General features: G+C 45.2%; 1 protein-coding gene across 1 annotated transcript in view; it reads left to right on the top strand.

Moving 5' to 3' along the window:
* The window catches only part of LOC144729618 (kinesin-like protein KIF26B), a 122,692-nt gene that overhangs the window by 63,175 nt on the left and 33,882 nt on the right, over positions 1-25,635 (top strand). Inside the window, exons 4-5 of the mRNA XM_078610015.1 lie at positions 10,212-10,401; positions 23,493-23,738. Of these exons, the coding sequence (XP_078466141.1) occupies positions 10,212-10,401; positions 23,493-23,738 (436 nt within the window). The remainder of the gene's footprint in view (positions 1-10,211; positions 10,402-23,492; positions 23,739-25,635) is intronic.

Genomic DNA, 25,635 nt, shown 5'->3' with positions numbered 1-25,635 from the left:
CGCACTTATCGGTAACCCTCCCTTGGACTTCGACTCTCAAGTGGCTGTTGAAGATTCATCGTGTGCCCGATCGCGCCTCTCACACTGTGACCACCGCATCATTTCGCACAGCCGGTTAACATCTGGGCCTGATTATAACCGGCGTGTTATCTTTTCCTTATTCCGAGCCATGCGGTCCACGCTGCCATTAATAATGGTTGCCCAGCTATGGACAAAAGCGAATATGGAAAAACACGTGTCCTGTTTTTACATATTGTAAAAACAGAGCATTTGTGGAAAGAGAAAAGGTAGTGATCTCCTTTCTTCAGCCCCCGTAGCGTCGAAAGAGAATGAGCCCCCCCTGCTGAAAGCTCAGAAACCCCCCCAATACCCCCCCCCCTCTCCACTAAGTTTAACATTTGTCATACTACAGCACTGTTCTTCACTGATTTTCAGAGATAGCGCCACTTTTGCCGATAAGACATCATCAGCGTGTGAGGGCCGCCACACATTTGAAACCATTGGGGGTTTGGCAGCAGCAGCAGCACGATGATAGGGGGTGTGTGGGGGGGGAGTTGCAGAGGTGGGACAAAGTCATTGTTATGCAAGTCCAAGTCGAGTCGCAAGTCATCAAATTCATGACTCGAGTCTGACTCGAGTCCAAGTCACATGACTCGAGTCCACATCTCATAGGTGGGACAAAGTCATTGTTATGCAAGTCCAAGTCGAGTCGCAAGTCATCAAATTCATGACTCGAGTCTGACTCGAGTCCAAGTCACATGACTCGAGTCCACATCTCATAGGTGGGACAAAGTCATTGTTATGCAAGTCCAAGTCGAGTCGCAAGTCATCAAATTCATGACTCGAGTCTGACTCGAGTCCAAGTCACATGACTCGAGTCCACACCTCTGGAGAGTTGTCACTCGTTGTCTACTGTCGGGGGCTGCACGTCGGGGGCTGCACTGAAGGCCACTAGGGGCTTCCAGTGGCCCGCGGGCCTTCCAATGAAGAACGCCGTGCTACAGGATCTTCTCTACTTATCTCTTGTTATTCTTTTATAAATGTGCGGGGTTGCCAAAGCAGATGAGCGCTAACTCATTTTGCTTTGTCTCACTCAACAGTGAATTGTATGTTTTAAACATTGGCACTTTGTACATTTTAAATGCGATAATTAGATCTACCTTGTTTCGTAACACGTCTCTCCCTCGATTTAAAGCCCATCTAATTTACACGTGGGAAAAACACACACTCTGGCTGTCAAAATGTTGAACCGGAAGTATCACCTATTCTATCAGGATATCAAATAGGTTTGGCACAATGAAAAAATAGGAGACATATTACGACAGGATAAAATAAGAAATCATAAATTAAGTCCACAAAAGGCAGGTTGATTCATGCTGCATAACAATGTCGTTCATGTCATGCCCTGAAAAGCAAAGCAAGTGCTACATTTGCAATCAATAGATACTACATAGAATCCCACAGTATGCATACAGTTTGACTCACGTGCGGTTTATATTTAAAACTAAAATGTCTAAAACTAGGTGCTGTTCTTAAATTCACGGCATGAGAGCAGCTTAACACGTTGGCTTTCGAGACCAACATTATCCATAATAGCAAAGGTTGTTGGGTTCGACCGCGTAAATATAAATGCGTCATTAAACCCGCCACCACCCGACACAGCCAATTAGTAAGGTGTGTCACGTCAACAAAACGTGGCAATTTGTTACTAGTACAGCACACCCGTGTGTTGTACTAGTAACGTGTGTTGGAGAGTAAACCCACAACATGTGCAATTGTAAACCCCTATTATGGGTAATAATCAACCGTTGGTTATTTTATTCGGGTACTGCTGCCCTCCATGGGAGCGTGGTAAGTCCACCACGTTCATCATTGTCACTGGAGTTGGGTGCTACCATCGCAGACAACGCTCATTTGAGTGTTGGAGAGACACTGTGATTTGTTTTGAGTGGTGAATCACCAAAGCCCCGGGCAACGGATCTGGCCGCTGCCCTACAAAGCCACCGCTAATGGGACCTACTGTGTGCACATTTTAGCTTTCCGCACGAGGAATTTCCATGCGAGCAAAGCCACTCGCCGCTAAAGTTTTTTGGCGGGCTCAAAGCCAGCGCTGTCTGCCCATGCTCTTAATTGCTTGGCAATGCCAGCGTATATTTTGCAGTCCTTGGCACCCAGGCCAGTGTGATTTCGAGTTCAGCTTAGTTTCGTGGGCGGTTTGCCAAACCAATCGTGCCATCCATCATTCGGACAGGGATACAGCACGCGACTGGAATCCTCATATTTTGGTAACCTTTGTGACGTATAAAAAAAAGAAAATGTTCGTGCCGATGGTAGCGTGTTGTTTCATGCGCAGCACATGGAGTCGTTGTAGTATATATGTTGTGTGCGTATTTGTCTTCGATGATGTACTTTACGTGTGAATGTGACACCAAGGTTGAAGTGTTTTCAGGTTCAAATGAGCTTGGCATGGTGTTTATCTTATGTTTGCAGCCCCGTGATCTATTGGTGGAAATTCCACATTCACATGGCAGGAGCAAGTTATGCTATCAGACGACCATTGTTTTGTGTCCGTAGCTATTTCATTTTTTGTTTTCTTTCGTGTTTGCAAAGTTGTTCTTCAACAAACATTACCGTCCTCTTTAACTACAATAATACCAACCAAGCCACAAGATTAAATTATGCAGCCAATGCATATTTTAATGTAATAAAGCCTTTCATTGGTTCAGTCAGATATGTATTAATTTAGATATCCTATCTAAAGTATCCATATGAATAAATATGCAATTGGGATTTGATTATTTATTCCACCCCAGATATGTGATGAACTGTCACAATTTTGCGGGTGGAGGGACACCAAGATTTGAGTCATGAAGAGGCATTCTTTCTCATTCTTATCATCCCGTTTGTATGATTGCATCTCATTGTTGTTGTGAACAGTTTTTATCTGGCTACCTTGTAATAATATCTTGCGTATTTTTTTTCCTGCATATTATTTCCATGCATCGGTAATGCGCGCGTACGATTTTAACGTATGATGCTACGGATGCAGCATGACCTTAAGGGTCGAATTTAATCTACGGATCAATTCATCTTCGCATACTATTTTGCAACAACGTATAGCCTCTACGCGTAAGTGTAACGTGTAAAGTGTGCCTTCAATTAATTCTAGATTTGAAGCTTTCGTGACTGCAAGGAATCATCTTCTTATTTTTGATTTTATTTTATTTTATTTTCATTCATTTTGATGTTTTACCTACGTGACTTTACCGAAAAAACCTAAGAAGATGCCTTCAATTACCCTATAAGCCTTTCAAAAGGGCACCGTTAAAGCAAAGCACGGTAGAATGTCATAATGCGCAAAGAGCATTTTGAATATTACAGTTTGTGAACAAATTTTCCACTAAGCTGGGTTTTGAAAATATTTGGTGGTCCCCGCAATATTTCTGTACACGTGGGCGCATTACCAAAATTGGTAATTTGCCGTGAAATTGAAGGTTAGGAACCCAGTGGCGTTACATGTAGTCTGAATTTACCCACTCCAGCATTTTAAATTGCGACATTTGCATTCGGGGTAGAATGCTTCACCCACCCAGCGACATCAATTTTTCAAGGTTTCTTGCAACTGTCAAACATTTGTAAAACTTCGTGCTGAATGGTAGTACTGTGAACCCCTTACATAACCAGATACGATTGAATAAGAACAGTGATTCTTGCACGTGTGATTTGACGCATGCATGGTGAGCTTTCGAATGGATATTAATACATTAATCATTAGTATACCCTTTATCGTGATTTGAGTTATGCATTTTAACCTTTGTGCCACCTGGGGAGATAACGTTAGCTGATTTTTCTGCACTTTTCCAGGGGGCAGTTCACACAGCAGTTGTCCATGAGTCAGTGAGCATCGCAACATTTTGCAAGGAATCATGTTTTTAAAAAATACGGGACGTATTTTCACCAGTCTCCTCATGGGAAATCCACTTTTGGCACTCTGGAGCGTTGTTCTCATTGTATCGACCGCGGAGACACGAGAGGCCGATTCCACACTCAGCTCACAACATTCTGATTGAGAGTTGAGCAGTCTAAGCAGAGGGTCACTTGACTGGACGTTCCCTCTTCTTTACGGTTCAAGTTTATATAAGGTCAAAGGTAAAGGCGCAGCCCTGCAATTGCTTTCTCACGCCACTGCTGGTGGAAGGGCCTCCACTAGAGGGCTCTCTGGAGACCCCCCCCCCCTCTAAAAAGGGTATCTTGGCCTACTCTTTTCAACGCTGGAAGAGGTGGGAGAGCCCGACAATTTATTCCGCAGCACGCGACCATCCGATCGCCAACTTTATCCTGCTGGGTCGAAAGTGACAATAGTCTAAAGTTTCTCTCTCCGGGCCCAGTTCCAAGGTTTGCTGCCCGATACCATTGCGCCAGACAGCCAAGTGATATCATGCGAGATAAACAAAGGCATAAAATGGCTCTAGGCACCAGCCGGTCACACGCTTTCCTGCGGAAGTTCGTAATCTCACGGTATCCGCAAAGATGAGGACACGGCGTGTCGGTATCGTGGCCAAATTGACCGCGCCCCCACCCCCCGGGCAACGTAATAAATAATGTTCCACGTAAAAAGAATCCAAGCAAAGTTCAGCTGGTCAACAAAATGTGAGCGGTTGAATGTAGAATCGGAGTGGGCGCGAGGCAGTGGCTCGTGGCTCTTAGCGCGCTACCCCTGTGACCGACCTGCCTGGAGAAGAAAAGTCCAGGACGGTGCAGTCCTCTGTGAGAGCAGGAGAAGCTCCTGTGCCATCTTGAAGAGGCAGCAGCGCAAATCTACCAAGGAAGGACTTGTGGCTGCACCTCAGAGCTCTACATCATCCCTGACCTGTCCAGTGTACCACAGAGAATTCCGGGCTCGGCTTGGCCTGTTCAGCCATCTGCGCACTCATCAAAACCCAACAAAATGACAAACGTGCCATGGTCATCATCAGCTATGATGGACGAACAAGAGAGAGAGAGAGAGAAGACGCCTGTGAGCTCAGTGACCCGACTATGATTCCCAGGCAATTCTTAACATCAGTCGAGAGTGAGATGTGAACCGGTCCTGGGCCGCCCCCCACCCCACTCCTCCACAACCATTGACCCATCCGCACTGACCAAAGTGGTGAAGTATGGTCGAACAACTCGCTTGGTCAAAACGGCGTGGTGGGTGGCTTCATCTTCCCGACGTAGTTTGACAAGGAGCCCGTCGCATTGTCGTGCGTGTGTTCAATAAGCAATTGAATAGCATTGATCTTGAGCACCGAAAAATAGGAGGAAAGTGCAGGTGCATCGATTAATCGATTCATAATTAATTGATTAACAAGTATTAAGCAATCAAGGTATGAATGATCGATTAATGGATTCATAATTAATTGATTACTAATTTTTTTATCATTAAATTGTTTAATCATTATTAATCAATTAATTATGAATCGATTAATCGATCATTAATACCATAAACGGTTGAGGTTCCACTACTGATGACAGAGATGAGCCAATTTGAGTCGGGGGGGTTGGGGGGAGGTGACACATCCACCCTGTTTGGAATGCGCGGTGTACGTCGCTGACAGCGCCATTTTGGCCCCATAGTCTTAGCCACGGCTCGGCTCAATAGGAGGCGGCTCAAAGCCACGCTGAACTTGAGGCGGCTCTCGGCGTACGGCCCTCCGAGCCTCCCGCAAGCTGAGGCTGAGCCAGGAGATGGCCGGGCCCGCTCACTGCTGCGTCTGCGAGGACAGCTGAGCGGCTCAAGCCTGAGCTAGGCCGCGTTAGAGATGGAGCCAGAGTTGAACCTCGATGAAGAACACGGCTTTCTCGATATGACGTAGCCGTGTCGACCCACACGGTGCACCCCATATTCTTGTACAGGGGAATTGAGTTTCCAGGTCTGTACGGCGTACAGCCGTTTCAATATGGGCAAAAAATGTTTCTCTTTGTTTGTGTTTCTCCCTTGTGATGGGACTTTTTAGGATGAATATTGAGATTAATAAAGGGCACGGGGTGACCAATGAGGTCCGAATTGGTCTGTAATAAGGTAGGGCACTGATAAGGGGTTGACAGGTATGTATTTGTATGTTTTGTTGTATATAGGTGCATCAATAAAGGTTTTAAGAACAGAAACTTAACCGTATGAATAGAGCATGTGTCTATTTTAAGCCGTGCCATACTGAACCTTAACTGTTGCACGTACTAATCGACTAAAGATGTTTTTTTTATTCTCCACCCTCTAGATCTGCTTTTGCTGCTACTTTCATTGGCATTCATTGACGCCGTTGCGGTCTTTAGCTTTAGTACTTGTGAACCGAACGTGCGGTAGGGGAACAATCTTTCTTGCGCACAAAGTGTCGGACAATTAAGTCAATTCCTCAATGGTCCATTAAAGATTTGCTGGCCGTCTACAAGCGGCTGAGCTAATCAGCGTCCGCCGGTGAGATTTAAATAAACCTCTTCATGTTTTTTTCCCTTTCCCGGATCAATTGCGGTTACTTTATTTTAGATTTGTTCGTGTTGCTGTGAGGACCGGGAGTGTAGTGGTTACCCCGCCGTCCTATGACCCCCGGATACCCAAGTTCGATTCCTGCTCACGGCCAACACCGGTGACGATTATCTGAACCCGTCATGGGCCTCCCCTAGGTCGACTCAGCCTCATATGAGTACCTGGTCCGGTGCGTAAACATGACCATTGGGGCAAATTTTTTCTCGTACAGCACACCGGTGTGTTGGAGAGTAAACCCACAACATTTTTAATTGTAAACCTCGATTATGGATCATAAGCAACCGGTGGTTGTTTTATTCGGAGACTGCTGCCCTCCATGGGAATGTGGAAAGTCCACCATTGTCAATGGAGATAAGGCTATACCGTTGTTGCCTCAAACATCACCACTGGGGAGACAAAGGCGGCTGAGAGTGGTGTTGGCCACCCATCCCCTCGTGTGCCGTGCTGGCCTTCATAGATGCGACTCGCTAACAACACTTGCCCCGGAAGTCTGTTGAGGCTATACTGGGGGATATTTGTCTTTTGTCTTTGTGCATACTTATAGTCACGTGTGTGGGTGTATGTGCGTGCGTCCGTATGTGCTATTTTTCGTGTGTGTGTTCATGGTCGACCGGAAAGTAGTGACCCATTAAGCCAATGCTTTGGTGGGGAGGGGGGGCATTTGCTGACAGACTATCATGTTAACATTCATTGATTGACCACTTACTTACCTCCATTAGTGCACTTACGCATCCAGGTCAGTGGCAAAGAATAAAGCCCCGGCTACTTTTGCTTTGCGTAAGAGTGAGGCAACAGCAAACGTCATGCAAACTGAGATACTCCATTGAAGATTACTGGGGAATGGGACAATTAAAGACCCTCTTATTTGGCGGCCTAATGCAAGATTTCGACTTTTAAGCCCTGCATTTTCCAGAGCATAGTGCACTAATATCTTCACCCCCCTCTAGAACAAGAACGTATGTTCCCCCAAATATAAATGCAGTGAGATTAATTGCATCCGCTTCCAAAAAATGAGCAAAACATAGCGTCGAATGTTTTGAGAGTGTAAATGATGCATATTGCGTTTAAAAAATAATAATAATAACTTGCAAGCGATTTTCACTCTTCGGGCCTGTTATTTAGGGTTGGCCACTTGATGTGATTGCCCTGCGTTGTTATGGGCTCAGATCAGAGGTAAGAGTCCACGCCTTTATATGGATCTTTCTTTCTGTGTGTTAAGACAGTTCTGCCCAAAAGATCAACCAGCAAACTGTGGAAAACTTAAAATGAGAAATTGAATCTTGGCGCACGCCATGCGTAGATGTTTTAAATAAACAACTAGATGGATGGGTACGTGCGTCTATGGACAGATTTACGAACTCACACACGAGTGCACGAGACTTCTTTAACATCGCTCAGTGGTTTAGCCTCTGGCAGTCATCGTGTATGTATGTTGAATTTCGTTTGCACCATACGTAGCCAACCACGCTAATGAGAGGTGCGGCGGAAGGGCAAACAAACTAAACACAAAAAGCAGTTCTAAAGAAATGAGTTTTCAAACTAGATTATTTAAAAGTGCACAGCTCCAGTGACTTACTAATATCTAAAGGAAGAGCGTTCCAGACGGCCGCAGATGCGCATCTGAAAGCGCACGATGTGGTGACCGTCTTCCTTTGACGGTTCGCCAAAAGCCGCTGCGAGGATGACCGGAGTTTGTGTTGACGGTTTACGATCCTTGATGAGATCAGCGAGGCATCATGGTTTCATTTGTGGCAAGCGCACAATTGTGTCCCTCCAATAAACCTTTCGTGTGGTGAATTTTCTGTACGTGAGTTTTCATTCTTTCTCTCATTCATCTTCATACCCACTTCTCATCCATCTTTGTCAAGTTCGTCAATCATTTCCTGTAAGCTCATTATCATTGCTCGTTAGAATAACTGTGTCATCTGTTATCATTTGGAACCTGCGACCTCTCTTCTGTTTTAGTATTCTCCAAGCCACGTTAAGTGTGATTGAAAAAACAATAATCAATTGTGGGATAGTATAGTTTTTTTTATTCAATCATCTTTGACCACCAACAGTATTATTTATTAAGACAAAATCATTTATGCCGGTGTGTCGTTCTGACAAATATTGATAGTGGTACGGTATATACAACTTGCTTGTCTGACATGTTTTTTTTCTTCACAATTTTAATAACTACGGTTTACAAAAACGGTATTTGTTATATTTTACTTTCATGCTGTCTTTTTTTCCATCCCAGTTTAACGTGGTTGTTTGCCTCTCGAACGGAGCTTTGTTATCTCAGTGAGCGTTCACCTGCTCGTAAATGAGGCGACCGTCTCCGTCTGTCTCAAAAGTCAAAGAGTCAAAGAGTGTCCCTAATCACATCAGCATTGCGTGCCGCTTATCTCCGTCGATGGCCTTAAGCTCGGTGCGAAATGCTATTTTCTGACGGCAGGCACCAGAACACAACTGCTTTCGACTTGCCAGAAGAGTGATGCTCATTTTTAAATCCTTTATATTAAGTTCACTTGCTTGCTTGCTTGGTCGCTTACGACCGTGCAAATCTTTCGATCGTTTTTTAACCCACTTCCCGTGATCCAATCGAGCTGACATTTTGCACACAGACTCGTTGTGCGTGACAATTTATGTTCGTGAAAATATAACTTTAAACTTTTTAGGAAAAAAAAATATATTTAATTACCAATTGCTTAATGGTGGCAGGCAATCATCTGACCCATAGGTGGCAGCCATCTCAAGCCAGAGGACGAGAGGACTCTAGCCGCCACGCATATAAAGGATTTATAGTGAAAAACTTAGTTTTTACAGGTTAATTTTTAAACTTGCCCGGTTCTCATTAGTGCAAGTTGCTAACAGCAATGCAACTCTATGCTAAAGTTGAGTTCACGTTGGTGAAACGTTTTGGCAGTTGACGCCCTCCCGCCCCTTCCTCCTCCCCCCGAGTTCTATTCCTGCTCACGACCAATAACATTGGCAAATATTTGAACTGTTCCTGGGGCTCCCCTAGTTCACATTGGATCATCTGCCCACCCCACCCCAGCCCCTCCCCCCCACCCCGGGTTACAGACGAACAGAGCTAATGCATGGCGGAAGCGTTCTATGTTACCGTTCTCTGAAAAGCGTTAAAAACGGGGAGCAACCTGGTGGCCTCAAAATCAATTGCTTAATGGTGGCAGGCAATCATCTGACCCATAGGTGGCAGCCATCTCAAGCCAGAGGACGAGAGGACTCTAGCCGCCACGCATATAAAGGATTTATAGTGAAAAACTTTGTTTTTACGGGTTAATTTTTTATCACTCCCAAATAGGCGATTGACTGAGTCGACCCAGACCCAAGACTTTTAACCCGTGATTTTCCACTCGCGAGTGGAGCTCACTGCCTCGCCAGATTCATATATTCGCATCGTTTCGATGGTTATAGTTTCAGTTTTTAGTTCGTAGAGAGTAAGTAAGCGTGTCTGGCCAGGGCACTTTACATGAAGGGGGTGACGGCCGGCGGTTGAGACCAGCGAAGGTGAAATGACGCCGGCCTGAAAATTATTTACCGCCGTGATTTTACACGTGCAATGCGTTAAGGCGCAGCGAAAAGCAAGACTTTTTTACGCGCTCGGTAAGTTAACAGGTGCGGCGTTGGCCACCCGAACTCACTGAACACTTCACGACCGGCCCCTTTCGATGTTCCGCAGGGCGGCGCAGAAGCTGAACCTGGCATCGCGGCGGAAGAAGAGGGCGCTGGCGCCGACCATGCGCCTGCCCCACGAGCCGCCCGTCTTCCCCACGAATTTCAGCGGCCTCCTCCGCGTGAGCCCCCCGCCGGCCCCCCCGTGCCTTCTGCGTGGACTCTCCAAGACCAAGGAAAGCCCCGGCATCGGAAAGGTGCGGGTGACCTCGCGACCTTGCGACCTCGTGACCTCGCAACCTTGCGACCTCGCAACCTTGCGACCTCGCGACCTCGTGACATCGCGCCGGCGCCGCAAGTGATGGGCTGCGGCAGAGCGGCCGTGCGGGTTGGCGCGTTTGTATGTATGTATGTGTGTATGTGTGTGTATGTATGTATGTGTGTATGTATGTATGTTTGTGTGGGGAGCGGTAGTATAGCGGTTAGCGCACTACCCTATGAACCTGGAGACCCGGGTACGATTCCCGCTCATGGCCAACACCAGTGACGATTATCTAAACCGGTCCTGGGCCTCCCCAAGGTCGACTCAGCCTCAAATGAGTACCTGGTGTGGTGCGTAAACATCGCAACTAGGGAGACAAAGGTGGTCGGGCGTGGTGCTGGCCACCCACCCCCTCGTGTGCTGTTCCGTCCTTCATAGGTGCTCGCTAACAGCACTTGCCCCAACAGTCTGTTCAGGCTATACGGGGGATCTTTGTCTTTGATGTATGCCATCTCAGTCAGTCAACCCATGGTACCTGGGTGTGTCTCGTGACCTCCTGCCAGCAGGCGTTCGACACTTCACGTGGCCTTAAATTGCGTATAGCATGGCACAAGCACCGTGGTGACATCACCGCCACTTAATGGCAAGTGGTGGCGGTTGTTATTGTTGTATGTATGTTGAACTTCTTTCGCACCGTACATGAATCGGAGGTGCCGCCGCATCGCCAGCGGTCTACGGTTGGAGCTGCGGTTGTGCCCGCGGGGCGGTTGGCACCGCCACGTGACATTGTCCACGGGAACACTTAGACGCGCATGTCCGCTTCGGAGCGGGTGATAAAAGGTGAACCGGTGTTGTTCAGAATGAAAGCCAGTAGGCCACGTGCGGCGCCTTTACCGTTTGGAAATGTGTCAAGTTTGAAAATTGCTCGCGGATGACCTATTTGGGTAAAACCACACCGCAACATTGCCCCCCTACCGACTGTGAGACGACTGCAGGCGATAATCGCCGTGAAACATCGCTCCTTCGCGATTGACTTGTGCTGTGAGAACGGCACGGATGTGGAATGCATATATTGATCGTTGTCTTGTGGACATACGATTACGATGCATCGAATCATCAAATAGATGTGTTATCCATCAAATCGACATAGAATTTTGTACATGAGAACAGATTATTCATTTACAAATTTGCAATTGAAATGCCACCGGTTTCCCCCATGTCAACCGAGCAACGGGGGCATTGTTCATCCCCATTGGTTGCCCCTGAACCATTGCTGGTAACTTCTCACAAACTAGAACTTTATTGACCCCAGTGGTGTGATTGGTTGACCCGACTGGGATCTGAACTCATGTTCTTCCGACTGCGAATCCAGCTCTCTCTGACCACGGCGCGACCCGGCCGGATTACTTATACAGAATGTGTATTTATACTGGAGGAATCCGATTAGCTATAAAGCTCTTTTTCACAGATGTCCAGTCGTGCAGACGTCTTCATCCAGAAGTCGATTGACACGGGGCTGTATATGATTATTGATTACTATGTATTATTATTACACACGCGTATAAGTAAGTAACAATACGTAGAACAAACGTGCACACTGATCCTTGCGGCGGTGCACTGTATGGAAATGTTCAAAGGGTTGTTAATAAGATTTGAGAGGGACATACTAAAATAGGTACCCTGACCTACTGCAGGGCTTATTTGTGAAGCCCCGTGCCTGTAGTTCATACATATATATAAAACAAGGAGTAAACAAGATGGAAAGCCAATCCATTAAGGGAAGCCCATGCATTGAAATACGCGTGCAAAACAAAAACCTATCGTGAGTCTGGATTTATAAAGGCCGTGCCTATGTTTAAGCGTGTAAAAGCCGAGTAAAAAAAATTAATTGGTGAGACAGGTCCACTGACTAATGAGAAAATCCGACAAGGTATATAAAAATACAGTCAACATGTTTTCTCGAGTAACTTACAGCAAATGTTGACGTTAGCCCACAATGGCCATTTATTTTCGCTATATTTGGTCACGTTGCATGTGATGCAACGTTTTTTAAAAAAACTATCCATCCCATTTGCCCTGTTAGTTTATATTTTGATGGACACACTGATTTAGATATATGCACACGGGAATAATAATATTAATGATGTTAGCATGAAACGTGCTCCATGTTTCAAAGTGCAAAAACAAGTCACAGGCAACGTTTTTGTTTACTGGCACTATTTCTTTTTGTAACATTGCGAACGTCTGGTGCACGAGGTGACATCAGGGTGCCGAACTGTTTACAGCTCTCATGTTTACGCCACAACTGTAGCCCAATGCAATCCATCTGGGAGACAAGTCTACAAAAAGCCAACGGGCACCGCCGGTGGCCGAAATAATTAAAAGAAAACAGATGCTCGCGAATGCATTGCCAGCTACATTGATTGCTTATTGAAGTGATCGCATGCAAGGAGACTGGGCCCTTCCTTAAGCGCGTGCACACGTGCAGCTGTTTCAAAGGTGTGCGGTAAACGTATGCAGAGTATCCAGATTACATGCTTAATGAACCAATTACACGAATTAATGCAAACAGGTATTGTTCTCTCATCCGGTAGCCATGTGCACTGTCACTTTAGATTCACTATCTGTTTTCGCGAGGCATTCCATGATAATCGTGGCAATATGCACAGGGGTATAATTTAGTTCACACTTGAGTTGCAGTTGATTATCAAGTGGTGGGTATTGTTGATATTACTATGGAGCGTAATGACCTACTCCTGCGGATGATCTCACACACATATACACACACACACACGTGTGTATGTATGTGTGCGAGTGTCATCATGTGTGGTAGTGTAGCGGTAAGGGCGCTGGGATACGAACCCACGGACCGAATCCCGCTCATGACCAATAACAGTGACGATTATCTGAACCGTCCTCAGCTTCCCCTAGGTCGACTCGGCCTCAAATGTATAAACATTGACACACTCGGGAGACAGAGGCGGACGGGGTGTGGTACTGGCCACCCACCCCCTCGTGTGTCATGCCGGACATCAAAGGTGCTCACCAACAGCATTTGACCCCATATGCCTGTTAAGGCTATGCGGAGGGATCTTTGTCTTTGTCATCATATGTCATCCCCAATGGGGGAATTGACAGCCTTGGATCTCCATCTCTTCCTGTCCCTCATTGTTAGTGCCACCACCTGTCTGCCAGTTCTTGTAAACAAACCGCTTCAATCCGTTGTCCAGACACTTTGTCTTGCCTTTGATCTCTTGCCCTCCATCTCACCCGTAATGCACAAGAAGTCCACGTGCATCACGTGTCTCATCACGTGGCCAAAAACGTTTGCCCCCCTTCGGTCGCTGTAGCCATTATGCGGTTTTTTTTTGCTTTGCTTTGCTCTTTGTAATTCGTACTTTGAGTCGTTCTTTCATCCCATCTTAATTTCAAGTTTTCTACTTAGAAGCCTCGGCAGGTTCAAGTGTATTTGTCTAACCAGGTGAGAACTTGGAGAAGAGGACGAAAAAAACAAGCGTGTTGCACGTGTCAACTAACTTCAAGTATTTGCCGGCTTTTGTTCCGTCCCTGTCTTAGTAACAGTCCACGATTCACAGCGGCGTCGCGATGTTGACCAACCGTAACATTTTTCCCATCGTGCATTTGCGCAATTGGCGTTGTGGGCATTTCGCGCAGAAACGCGGTGTGTATTTATCTGAGTCTATGTATTGTATGGCGATAAAAACAAAAATACATACACAGGTCCACCATTTGCTCTAAATAGACCATCGAGAGAAGTGCTGTTAGCAAGCACCGACCAAGGAGAGCATGCCACAGGAGGGGGACAAAGGCGACCGGGCTCCACCTGCCCAGAGATTTGTTGCACTGTCACGAATCGGGGGTTGTGATTGAATTCAACAAAAGCCTCTCTTTTTGTTTATTTACTGGGGTTAATACAACAGCCGCTCGAGGTGTCGAGTAAACCCAATAGACGCAGCAGCGGCTATATATGAATAAATAAGCATATATGCCTACACACGCTATTCGATTCATCGATTGGACTCGGGTCGCCGGGTTCGTAGCGCAGTGGCAAGGCACTACTCAGCCACCATCACACACACACAACACCTAAATATAATGCAGTAGCATTACGTAACGTATATTGTTCTTTTTTTAAATACTTGAATATTCGTATGGATTCCTCGGCACGTAACAATATATTGCCTCTTTTGCGATGTCTTCGCTCATCGATCCGTTAGATTCCTTGTGTTTATTTCAGTAAAAAAAAAACAACCTCAGACCACCCCCATGACTCACGCGCAGCCTTATTGAGTGAGGTTGGTCATCATCATCATCATCATCGCTTATTGAGTGAGGTTGGTCATCATCATCATCATCGCTTATTGAGTGAGGTTGGTCATCATCATCATCAACGCTTATTGAGTGAGGTTGGTCATCATCATCATCATCGCTTATTGAGTGAGGTTGGTCATCATCGCTTATTGAGTGAGGTTGGTCATCATCATCATCATCATCGCTTATTGAGTGAGGTTGGTCATCATCATCATCATCATCGCTTATTGAGTGAGGTTGGTCATCATCATCATCATCATCGCTTATTGAGTGAGGTTGGTCATCATCATCATCGCTTATTGAGTGAGGTTGGTCATCATCATCATCATCGCTTATTGAGTGAGGTTGGACATCATCATCATCAACGCTTATTGAGTGAGGTTGGTCATCATCATCATCATCGCTTATTGAGTGAGGTTGGTCATCATCATCATCGCTTATTGAGTGAGGTTGGTCATCATCATCATCATCGCTTATTGAGTGAGGTTGGTCATCATCATCATCATCGCTTATTGAGTGAGGTTGGTCATCATCATCATCGCTTATTGAGTGAGGTTGGTCATCATCATCATCATCATCGCTTATTGAGTGAGGTTGGTCATCATCATCATCATCGCTTATTGAGTGAGGTTGGTCATCATCATCATCGCTTATTGAGTGAGGTTGGTCAACATCATCATCATCGCTTATTGAGTGAGATTGGTCATCATCATCATCATCGCTTATTGAGTGAGGTTGGTCATCATCATCATCATCGCTTATTGAGTGAGGTCGGTCATCATCATCATCATCGCTTATTGAGTGAGGTTGGTCATCATCATCATCATCATCGCTTATTGAGTGAGGTTGGTCATCATCATCATCGCTTATTGAGTGAGGTTGGTCATCATCATCATCATCGCTTATTGAGTGAGGTTGGTCATCATCATCATCATCGCTTATTGAGTGAGGTTGGTCATCATCATCATCGCTTATTGAGTGAGGTTGGTCATTATCATCATCATCGCTTATTGAGTGAGGTTGGTCATGATCATCATCATCGCTTATTGAGTGAGGTTGGTCATCATCATCATCATCGCTTATTGAGTGAGGTTGGTCATCATCATCATCATCGCTTATTGAGTGAGGTTGGTCATCATCATCATCATCGCTTATTGAGTGAGGTTGGTCATCATCATCATCATCGCTTATTGAGTGAGGTTGGTCATCATCATCATCATCGCTTATTGAGTGAGGTTGGTCATCATCATCATCATCACTTATTGAGTGAGGTTGGTCATCATCATCATCATCGCTTATTGAGTGAGGTTGGTCATCATCATCATCATCGCTTATTGAGTGAGGTTGGTCATCATCATCATCATCGCTTATTGAGTGAGGTTGGTCATCATCATCATCATCGCTTATTGAGTGAGGTTGGTCATCATCATCATCATCGCTTATTGAGTGAGGTTGGTCATCATCATCATCATCGCTTATTGAGTGAGGTTGGTCATCATCATCATCGCTTATTGAGTGAGGTTGGTCATCATCATCATCATCGCTTATTGAGTGAGGTTGGTCATCATCATCATCATCGCTTATTGAGTGAGGTTGGTCATCATCATCATCATCGCTTATTGAGTGAGGTTGGTCATCATCATCATCATCGCTTATTGAGTGAGGTTGGTCATCATCATCATCATCGCTTATTGAGTGAGGTTGGTCATCATCATCATCATCGCTTATTGAGTGAGGTTGGTCATCATCATCATCATCGCTTATTGAGTGAGGTTGGTCATCATCATCATCATCGCTTATTGAGTGAGGTTGGTCATCATCATCATCATCGCTTATTGAGTGAGGTTGGTCATCATCATCATCATCGCTTATTGAGTGAGGTTGGTCATCATCATCATCATCGCTTATTGAGTGAGGTTGGTCATCATCATCATCGCTTATTGAGTGAGGTTGGTCATTATCATCATCATCGCTTATTGAGTGAGGTTGGTCATGATCATCATCATCGCTTATTGAGTGAGGTTGGTCATCATCATCATCATCGCTTATTGAGTGAGGTTGGTCATCATCATCATCATCGCTTATTGAGTGAGGTTGGTCATCATCATCATCATCGCTTATTGAGTGAGGTTGGTCATCATCATCATCATCGCTTATTGAGTGAGGTTGGTCATCATCATCATCATCGCTTATTGAGTGAGGTTGGTCATCATCATCATCATCGCTTATTGAGTGAGGTTGGTCATCATCATCATCATCGCTTATTGAGTGAGGTTGGTCATCATCATCATCGCTTATTGAGTGAGGTTGGTCATCATCATCATCAACGCTTATTGAGTGAGGTTGGTCATCATCATCATCAACGCTTATTGAGTGAGGTTGGTCATCATCATCATCGCTTATTGAGTGAGGTTGGTCATCATCATCATCATCGCTTATTGAGTGAGGTTGGTCATCATCATCATCATCGCTTATTGAGTGAGGTTGGTCATCATCATCAACGCTTATTGAGTGAGGTTGGTCATCATCATCATCAACGCTTATTGAGTGAGGTTGGTCATCATCATCAACGCTTATTGAGTGAGGTTGGTCATCATCATCATCATCGCTTATTGAGTGAGGTTGGTCATCATCATCAACGCTTATTGAGTGAGGTTGGTCATCATCATCATCAACGCTTTTTGAGTGAGGTTGGTCATCATCATCATCATCATCGCTTATTGAGTGAGGTTGGTCATCATCATCATCATCGCTTATTGAGTGAGGTTGGTCATCATCATCATCATCGCTTATTGAGTGAGGTTGGTCATCATCATCATCATCATCGCTTATTGAGTGAGGTTGGTCATCATCATCATCATCGCTTATTGAGTGAGGGTGGTCATCATCATCATCATCGCTTATTGAGTGAGGTTGGTCATCATCATCAACGCTTATTGAGTGAGGTTGGTCATCATCATCATCATCGCTTATTGAGTGAGGTTGGTCATCATCATCAACGCTTATTGAGTGAGGTTGGTCATCATCATCATCAACGCTTATTGAGTGAGGTTGGTCATCATCATCATCATCGCTTATTGAGTGAGGTTGGTCATCATCATCATCATCGCTTATTGAGTGAGGTTGGTCATCATCATCATCATCGCTTATTGAGTGAGGTTGGTCATCATCATCATCATCATCGCTTATTGAGTGAGGTTGGTCATCATCATCATCATCGCTTATTGAGTGAGGGTGGTCATCATCATCATCATCGCTTATTGAGTGAGGTTGGTCATCATCATCATCATCGCTTATTGAGTGAGATTGGTCATCATCATCATCATCGCTTATTGAGTGAGGTTGGTCATCATCATCATCATCGCTTATTGAGTGAGGTTGGTCATCATCATCATCATCGCTTATTGAGTGAGGGTGGTCATCATCATCATCATCGCTTATTGAGTGAGGTTGGTCATCATCATCATCGCTTATTGAGTGAGGTTGGTCATCATCATCATCATCGCTTATTGAGTGAGGTTGGTCATCATCATCATCATCGCTTATTGAGTGAGGTTGGTCATCATCATCATCACTTATTGAGTGAGGTTGGTCATCATCATCATCATCGCTTATTGAGTGAAGTTGGTCATCATCATCATCATCGCTTATTGAGTGAGGTTGGTCATCATCATCATCATCAACGCTTATTGAGTGAGGTTGGTCATCATCATCATCATCATCGATTATTGAGTGAGGTTGGTCATCATCATCATCAACGCTTATTGAGTGAGGTTGGTCATCATCATCATCATCAACGCTTGCCCCCAGTTCTACAACCGACCTGGCAATGCATCATGTAGCACTCCGGTCCCCGTTGCTTTTTGTCATTCTATTGTAGTGGGAGGGGGGGGGGTCAAATAAAGTGCGATGTTTTAAGATGCTTTGGTTATACGTCGTCATATATTAAAAGGCATTACCACGTGCAGTCGTATTCGTCATCACAATAAAAATCAATCCGATGATTGAAATTAGACCGAGGTAGGAGAAACAGACAATATTTTGAGAGCATGTTTGCTTTGCATGTTCACCACAATGCAGACTTGATTACTTGCAAAAGGTTTATTTTTTGGTGTTTGAACATCTTAACACCTCTTCTTGGTTCTTTCGGTAAAATCACGTAGAATGGAAATAATAAAATAATAAAAATAAAACATAATAAAATCATTCTCACGACGTTTCGGCCACAACGCAAGCAGCCGTGAGAATTATTTTATTATGTTTTATTTTTATTATTTTATTATTTCCATTCTACGTGACTGTATTTATACTGGAGGAACCCCTGCAGTCACGAAAGCTTTAAATCGAAATCTTAACACCTGTTTTATTGCCATGAAGAGTACAACCTATTGTTATTTTTCAAAAGGAGTAACAATGTTGGGATTTTTTTCCCTCTAGTTAAAATAGTTAACTATTCAGGTGCTTTCGATTTAAAGCTTTCGTGACTGCAGGGATTCATCTTCTTGGTTCTTTCGGTAAAGTCACGTAATCTGCATTTTCCATAAATATGCTAAATTGCTCTGTTGATATGCAAATTCATTTGTCAAGGCGCCCTTCTTTCTCTAACCCAGCTTAAATATACGCTGCCAAGCTTGGTGGTGTTCATTCAGATGCTGTCTTTCCGACAGACCTGTTCTTCACCTGAGGACAGCTGCTTGCATTGTGGCCGAACATCGTGAGAATTGTATATTATTATGTTTATTGTTTTATTATATCCCTTTTACGTGACTTTACCGAAAGAACCAAGAAGATATTCAGGTGCTATTTTAAGTTGAATTCATCTTTAAATATGTTTTACGTTTGATTCTTATCAGGTCTCATGTGTAAAGTGTGGTCTCCAACTCTTCTTATCCGCTCTTTTTCTTTTGCCTCTCTTGGTATGTGCTATGAAGTAGGGTCATTGACTAAAACGTCAGCCATATTATATTTTTCCTTTTAAGGCCACGGGCTTATGGACAAATGTGTTTTTTTTTAACATTTGTGTTTGTGCACCATTGCCAACGCTACATTTAGTTTTTATTGTACCCACCTCATTATAAAGTCCATGTATCTAACATTTTTCTGCATAAAGTGCCTCATTGACTCAATGACAGTCGGTGTTCCCTGATTTTTACGATTTTCCCACAACTAACATTCAGTTTAGGCGGTCCTCTGTATATTATTAAATCAAGATCTCACCATATAAACAATACGTACACATGCCATCACGTCATATTACATGCTGTCAAAAACCAAATCACATCACGCAATTGCTATTATACCTTAACTGTTCCTAAAATTCATTTCAAATAATGAATATGCCAAGCATCACATGACAGTACTCCCTTGAAAAAGAGTCTTGGGATTCAGTGAGTTATACGGAGGGCGTTTGTTAGTTGTTGTCATTAATGCTGCCAACATATTTAAGTAACGCGTCGATGAGCGTCATCGACACGTGAATGTTAACGCACGCACACGTTCGCGCGCATCTCGTGAAGAGAAGCGCACGCGAGACGGTGTTCGAGGGCCTCCCAAAGATCGGTAAACAATCGCGGTGTTCTTGTCTTTTTGAGTGTGTTGCCTCCGCGAAAAACAACGGAGCGTTATTAAAGATCGCGGGAGGCAGGACATGAAGTGGCGCCTATGATTCAGCAAGGAAGGCTCGTTCCGGGTTTTTTTTTTATAGATTCTTTATTAATTATTCTATTTTATATCTCATTACGGAGCCGAAGCCGGCCGTTAAAGCCACCTCAACGGTCCCGCAGTGCCCGTTTGCCGCTGAGTGTATGGGTGATTCCGTGCCGCGGGGAGGCGTCCAGGGGGGGGCATATTTCACGCGGGGAAGCATAAACGTGTCAGCCGTGGCTGACCCGCGGGGTCTACTCAGGTGACAGAATTATGGCTTCGGAGTCTGGGACCTTATTTCCATATGCCAGCGCTCGTGGAGGAGAGGAGCGGGGTAGGGGTACACTCTCGGGTGCGAGCCCGAGAAAATCAATAGCTTTATTTGACCGCAGTGCCAACCCCAGCAGTTAGAATTGATCAATCACAACGGACGATGTAAAAACATAAACCGCCAGCCAGTGTTGTAGAATAATGTGAAGTTAGAATCATTTTTTCGTACACGCGTAGATCTGCGTGTGTGCGTGCGCGTGAGTGAGCGAATGGGGAGCGGTTAGCGCGCTGCGCTACGAACCTAGCGACCCGGGTTCGATTCCCGCTCACGGCCAACGCCAATGACGACTACCTGAACCGGTCGTAGGTCGACTCAGCATCAAATGAGTACCTGGTGCGGTGTGTAAACATCGCCACGAGGGAGACAAAAGTGGCCGAGCGTGGTGCTGGCCATCCACCGTTTTGTGCGCCGTGATGGCCTTCATAGGTGCTCGCTAACAGCACTTCTCCCGTACAGTCTGTTAAGGCCTTACGGTGGATTTTTGTCTTTTGTTGAATTCTTTGTGCGATATATTGAAAAGTTTTAGCATACGGGGTTTTGAATCAATTATCATTTTTATTGCATTAACATTGTCTCTGTGGATAGATCACGGGTGACAGATATGCAGATGCGATATCCATTTGTAAATTAGATAACGTGTTTAAGAAAAGGAATTATGTGTGTTCTACAGCATTTGCCAGCTCTATGAAAAATCTTATAATTAGTGTCTTTATTGTTGGCTATTTGAAAATGTATTCAAGTGATAATAAAATATCGGCCAAATATTAATGCCAGTAAGTAAATAATGCACAGCAATATAACCAGTTGTCAACGAGAGAAACGTACACTTTTTTAAATTCAGCTTCCCCGTTGATCATTAGCGTTTATTTTGTGAAAAAAAACCCTTCAATTTACATTCATATCTTACCGATAAAATAAAATGTTTGGAATATCACCAAAAAAAGAGCAAACATTTGCACTTCTAAATTTCCCTGCGGGCTCTCTTTATTATGCATCTGCAAAACAATTTGAAAGAAAGAAAGACAGAAGAGGGAACTGGCAGGCAAAAAAGGGGGGCGAAGGGGGGGGTTTCTGCGACTTGCCCCCCCCCCTCCCACAACCGTGCTGGGTTATTTCACGAATGAGTGCTAATGTGGATAATGCAGCACCGGTTCCTATTCACCAACCAGTCCCCCCGTGTCCCCCCCCCCACCCCGGTCCCCCACCAAAACCCAAAGCCAGCGAACGTCAATACTTTATGCCAGGAGCGTTGGGCGCCGGTCATTACTCATTTGGTAATTACTTGTATACATGCTCGTTAATCCTGATGCTACATCGCAACCCTGCAGCACGTATGCCTCCCTTATTTTAGCGCTGCTGCTGCCGCCGCCGCCGCCGCTGCTGTTGTGTTTTCTCTCTCCAGGCTTGTGGTTGATGTTCATATCTGGCCTCAACGACAGAATGTCGGTGGGGTAGCAGCGCCTCTGTCGTTGTGCTCACACACCTGGCGAATGCGAATTTGATATTTTTGTCCCAGCCGTGGACATATTTACCGGATCATCCCATACCCCCCCCTCCCCTCTTCACTTCACCGACCCGCGCTAACGGGCAGCGGTGAAGTATGGTCAAACAACCCAACACTTGGTGTGGGTGGCCTTCATCCGGCAGTTGGATTAGCAATGGGCTATATGTGGCACATTAGGAATGGATCACTCTTTTAATTATATCCTTGTGCAGCAAGGGAGTAAAGTGTGGTTTTGTGAAAGTCCTGATGTGCTGTGCAGTGCATCAATGCACGTGTGTACAGCAGCACGTGATGACTGAGTTGGGCCTGTTGGTGTTCTTGGAATTATAGGAGGCATTGGGTGGGTATTGTTACGCGATCTAACCCAAACAAACCTCGATTGCGGATGATATTGGTCGCGAAAGCCTACGTGTTCAACTGATTGTTACACTGTTTCAGTCATACCATTAAATGTCTCAAAGTCGTACGGCTGCATTTAATATTCACGAACAAATATGATGCCATTTTAAAAAGTTGCGGGTCACAGTGTCTCCCTGTTCATTTTGACCGACCCCTTGGAGCTCGCTCATGTTGCCATAATCAGCCCTGAGACAGTTATGGAAATGTGACATTCTCATGGACAGGGGCCAGTCACTCTGTCAGGTGATGCATTTCTCTTACAGCAACGTGATATTTATTGCGTCGTCTGTGGATGCACGAGAGGTTGAAACCAAAATAACGACGTTTCAATGTTTTCCCCCTCATACCGTACTTAACGTGACGTTGCATAGAGAGTTTAATTTAAGCTCGCGTGCAATTTCATCACATGCGAGCGCATTCACACTGTTGCAAAAAACAAATTGCGCGATGTATCAATGCAGACTTTGTTCAAACTTTAATCACTTAACGTAACAGGTACGGACAGCGCGCGTAATAAGGTCATTTAAACTTGGGGCGAAAGACAAGTTAATGAAAGTTTTGGGTCAATAAGCTTTTTACCAGCGATGCTGATAGGGCAAAGAGGAATGTAGCTGTTCTAAGAAACAAAATGCATGGCATTTGAAACAACAAGGCTTTGGGGTGGTGTTCACGGTTCACCGGATTTATTGTGCAAACGTCTGCTTAATTCTAACTTGTATTCTTCACTCTGCAATTACTCTTCCCCCCTGCACAATAACCTCCATCAACTCCCATCATTAACATTACCACCGCCACCTTCACCGGCACCGTCGCCGCTACCGCCTCTGCACCCACCGCCACCGCCGTCACCGCCCTTCGCGACACAAACCACGCGCAGGTGAAGGTGATGCTGCGCATCTGCCCGTCGCACAGCTGGACGGACAGGGATCTCGACGCCTCCTCTTCTACCTCTTCTTCCCCCTCGTCCTCGTCCTTCCTGAGGGTGGATGGGAACAAGGGGCAAATCATCCTCCAGGACCCCAGCCCCCCGAACGGGTTGCTGAGCCCCCTGGCGCGTCGCACCGGGGTGCTGGCACCCAAGATGTTTGCCTTCGACGGCGTCTTCTGCCAAGATGCTTCGCAGGTGCGGTGCCGTGGCTCCCTCTGGGCCTCATCGGTCTTGTTGGCTGGCCATCGAACAAAGACGGTCACTTGCTGTCCTTCCCCCCGCACCTCCGATTAGCACGGTTGGCTACGTACGGTACAAAAGAAGTTCAACGTACCTACATACTGCATCGCGCGCTTTCAGATGTGCTTCTGGTCTGCGGCCGTCTGGAATGCTCTTTCGTCCGATGTTAGGAAGGCACTGGAGCTGTGCACTTTTAAATATGAATCTGAACGCATTTCTTTTGAACTGTTTTTTGTGTTTAGTTTGTTATCCTTGCCGCACACTTCCGATTAGCACGGTTGGAGTTCAACACACATCCATACATCTCCGTTTGTCTCGTGAGCACCAGCCGATAATTGCCTGACGAAGTCGAATTTACTCGGGTTGTTGTACAGCTTCTTGGAATTGCATCGAGAGATAGAAACACGTGCAGGTTATTGACGGCATTCAAGTTGGGAAAGAAAGAAAGCAAAATGGGCTTTGGGCAGGATGGGTCTCTTGGAAGGATGATGATGATGACGATGATGGTCGAGAATGATCATGGAGTGGCAGCCAAGGAAGGGAACGTATACGGAGAGCACGTCAACCTCTGAGGTGATGAAATCAGCTCGTTTGCAGGTGCAATCTGGGAGATGGCGGCGGATTGGGGAGGCATTAATCCAGCAGTGGAATGAACATGGCTGCCGATGATGATCATGATGATGAAGTGTATGGTTCACTTGGGAAAGTTAAAGTGTCTACCTGCTCAGGGTAAAGATATAATAAATAACCGTGGCCATGCCTCATTCACTATCAGATTTGTATTTTAAGTCCACATTATTAAGTATTAATGATTAAGTTGCACCTCTGATTATCACGGTTGGCTGCGTACGATGCAAAATAAGTTCAACATACACACATACAATTCGTGCAACTACTTAATGAACTACATACAGCAAAATATTTATATTTATATAATAATTTGATATTTTTTTTATATATATAAATTAAGTTCCCCCTAACATGTGTTTTAAAATCTTCGCATTTCTTTTCATTAATTAGTATTTTTTAAATGTCATAGCCTACGGTTGTGAACGATGACATTCATATATGTGGGTGTGTGTATGTGTGCGGTAGTGTAGCAGTTCGCGCGCTGTGCTGTGAACCAGGAGACCCGAGTTCGATTGCGTGGCCAGCACCAGTGACAAATATTTGAACCAGACCTGGGCCTCCCTTAGGTCGACTCAGCCTCGAATGAGTACCCGGTGCTGCGGTGGATAAATATCGCCACTCAGGAGACAAAGTCGGTCGGGCGTGGTTCTGGCCACCAACCCCCTCCTGTACCGTTCCGGCCTTCACAGCTGCTCGCTAACAGCACTTGCCCCCACAGTTAGCTACACTACCACTCCCTACGAACCTGGCGGCCTGGGTTCGATTCCTGCTTGCGGCCAACACCAGTGACGATTATCTGAACCAGTCCTGGGCCTCCTCGAGGTCGACTCAGCCTTAACATGAGTACCTAGTGCGATGTGTAAACATCGCCACTGGGGAGACAAAGGCGGCTGAGAGTGGTGTTGGCCACCCACCCCCTCGTGTGCCATGCCGGCCTTCATAGGTGCTACTCACGAACAGCACTTGCTCCTACAGTCTGCTCAGGCTATACGGGGGACTTTTGTCTTTGTATGCATATAGTACATATACCCTTATTTTTTTATTACTAACAACCAGTCAAGTATATGCCACTATATATGCATAACACAATGTGTGGTGTCCCACCAGGAATGCTAATGCAGTTTTAATCATTTACGTTATTTAATTTTTTCCCCCCTGCTAACGTAAATTTGAATCAAGATTATTTCCATTCTCTGTGGGGAAACCGGCACTGAAATTGGGG

This window comes from Lampetra planeri, chromosome 33 (assembly GCF_965212315.1).
Source record: "Lampetra planeri chromosome 33, kcLamPlan1.2.h2, whole genome shotgun sequence".
Classification (NCBI taxonomy): Eukaryota; Metazoa; Chordata; class Hyperoartia; order Petromyzontiformes; family Petromyzontidae; genus Lampetra; species Lampetra planeri.
This window is presented reverse-complemented; position numbering and strand designations above follow the sequence as displayed.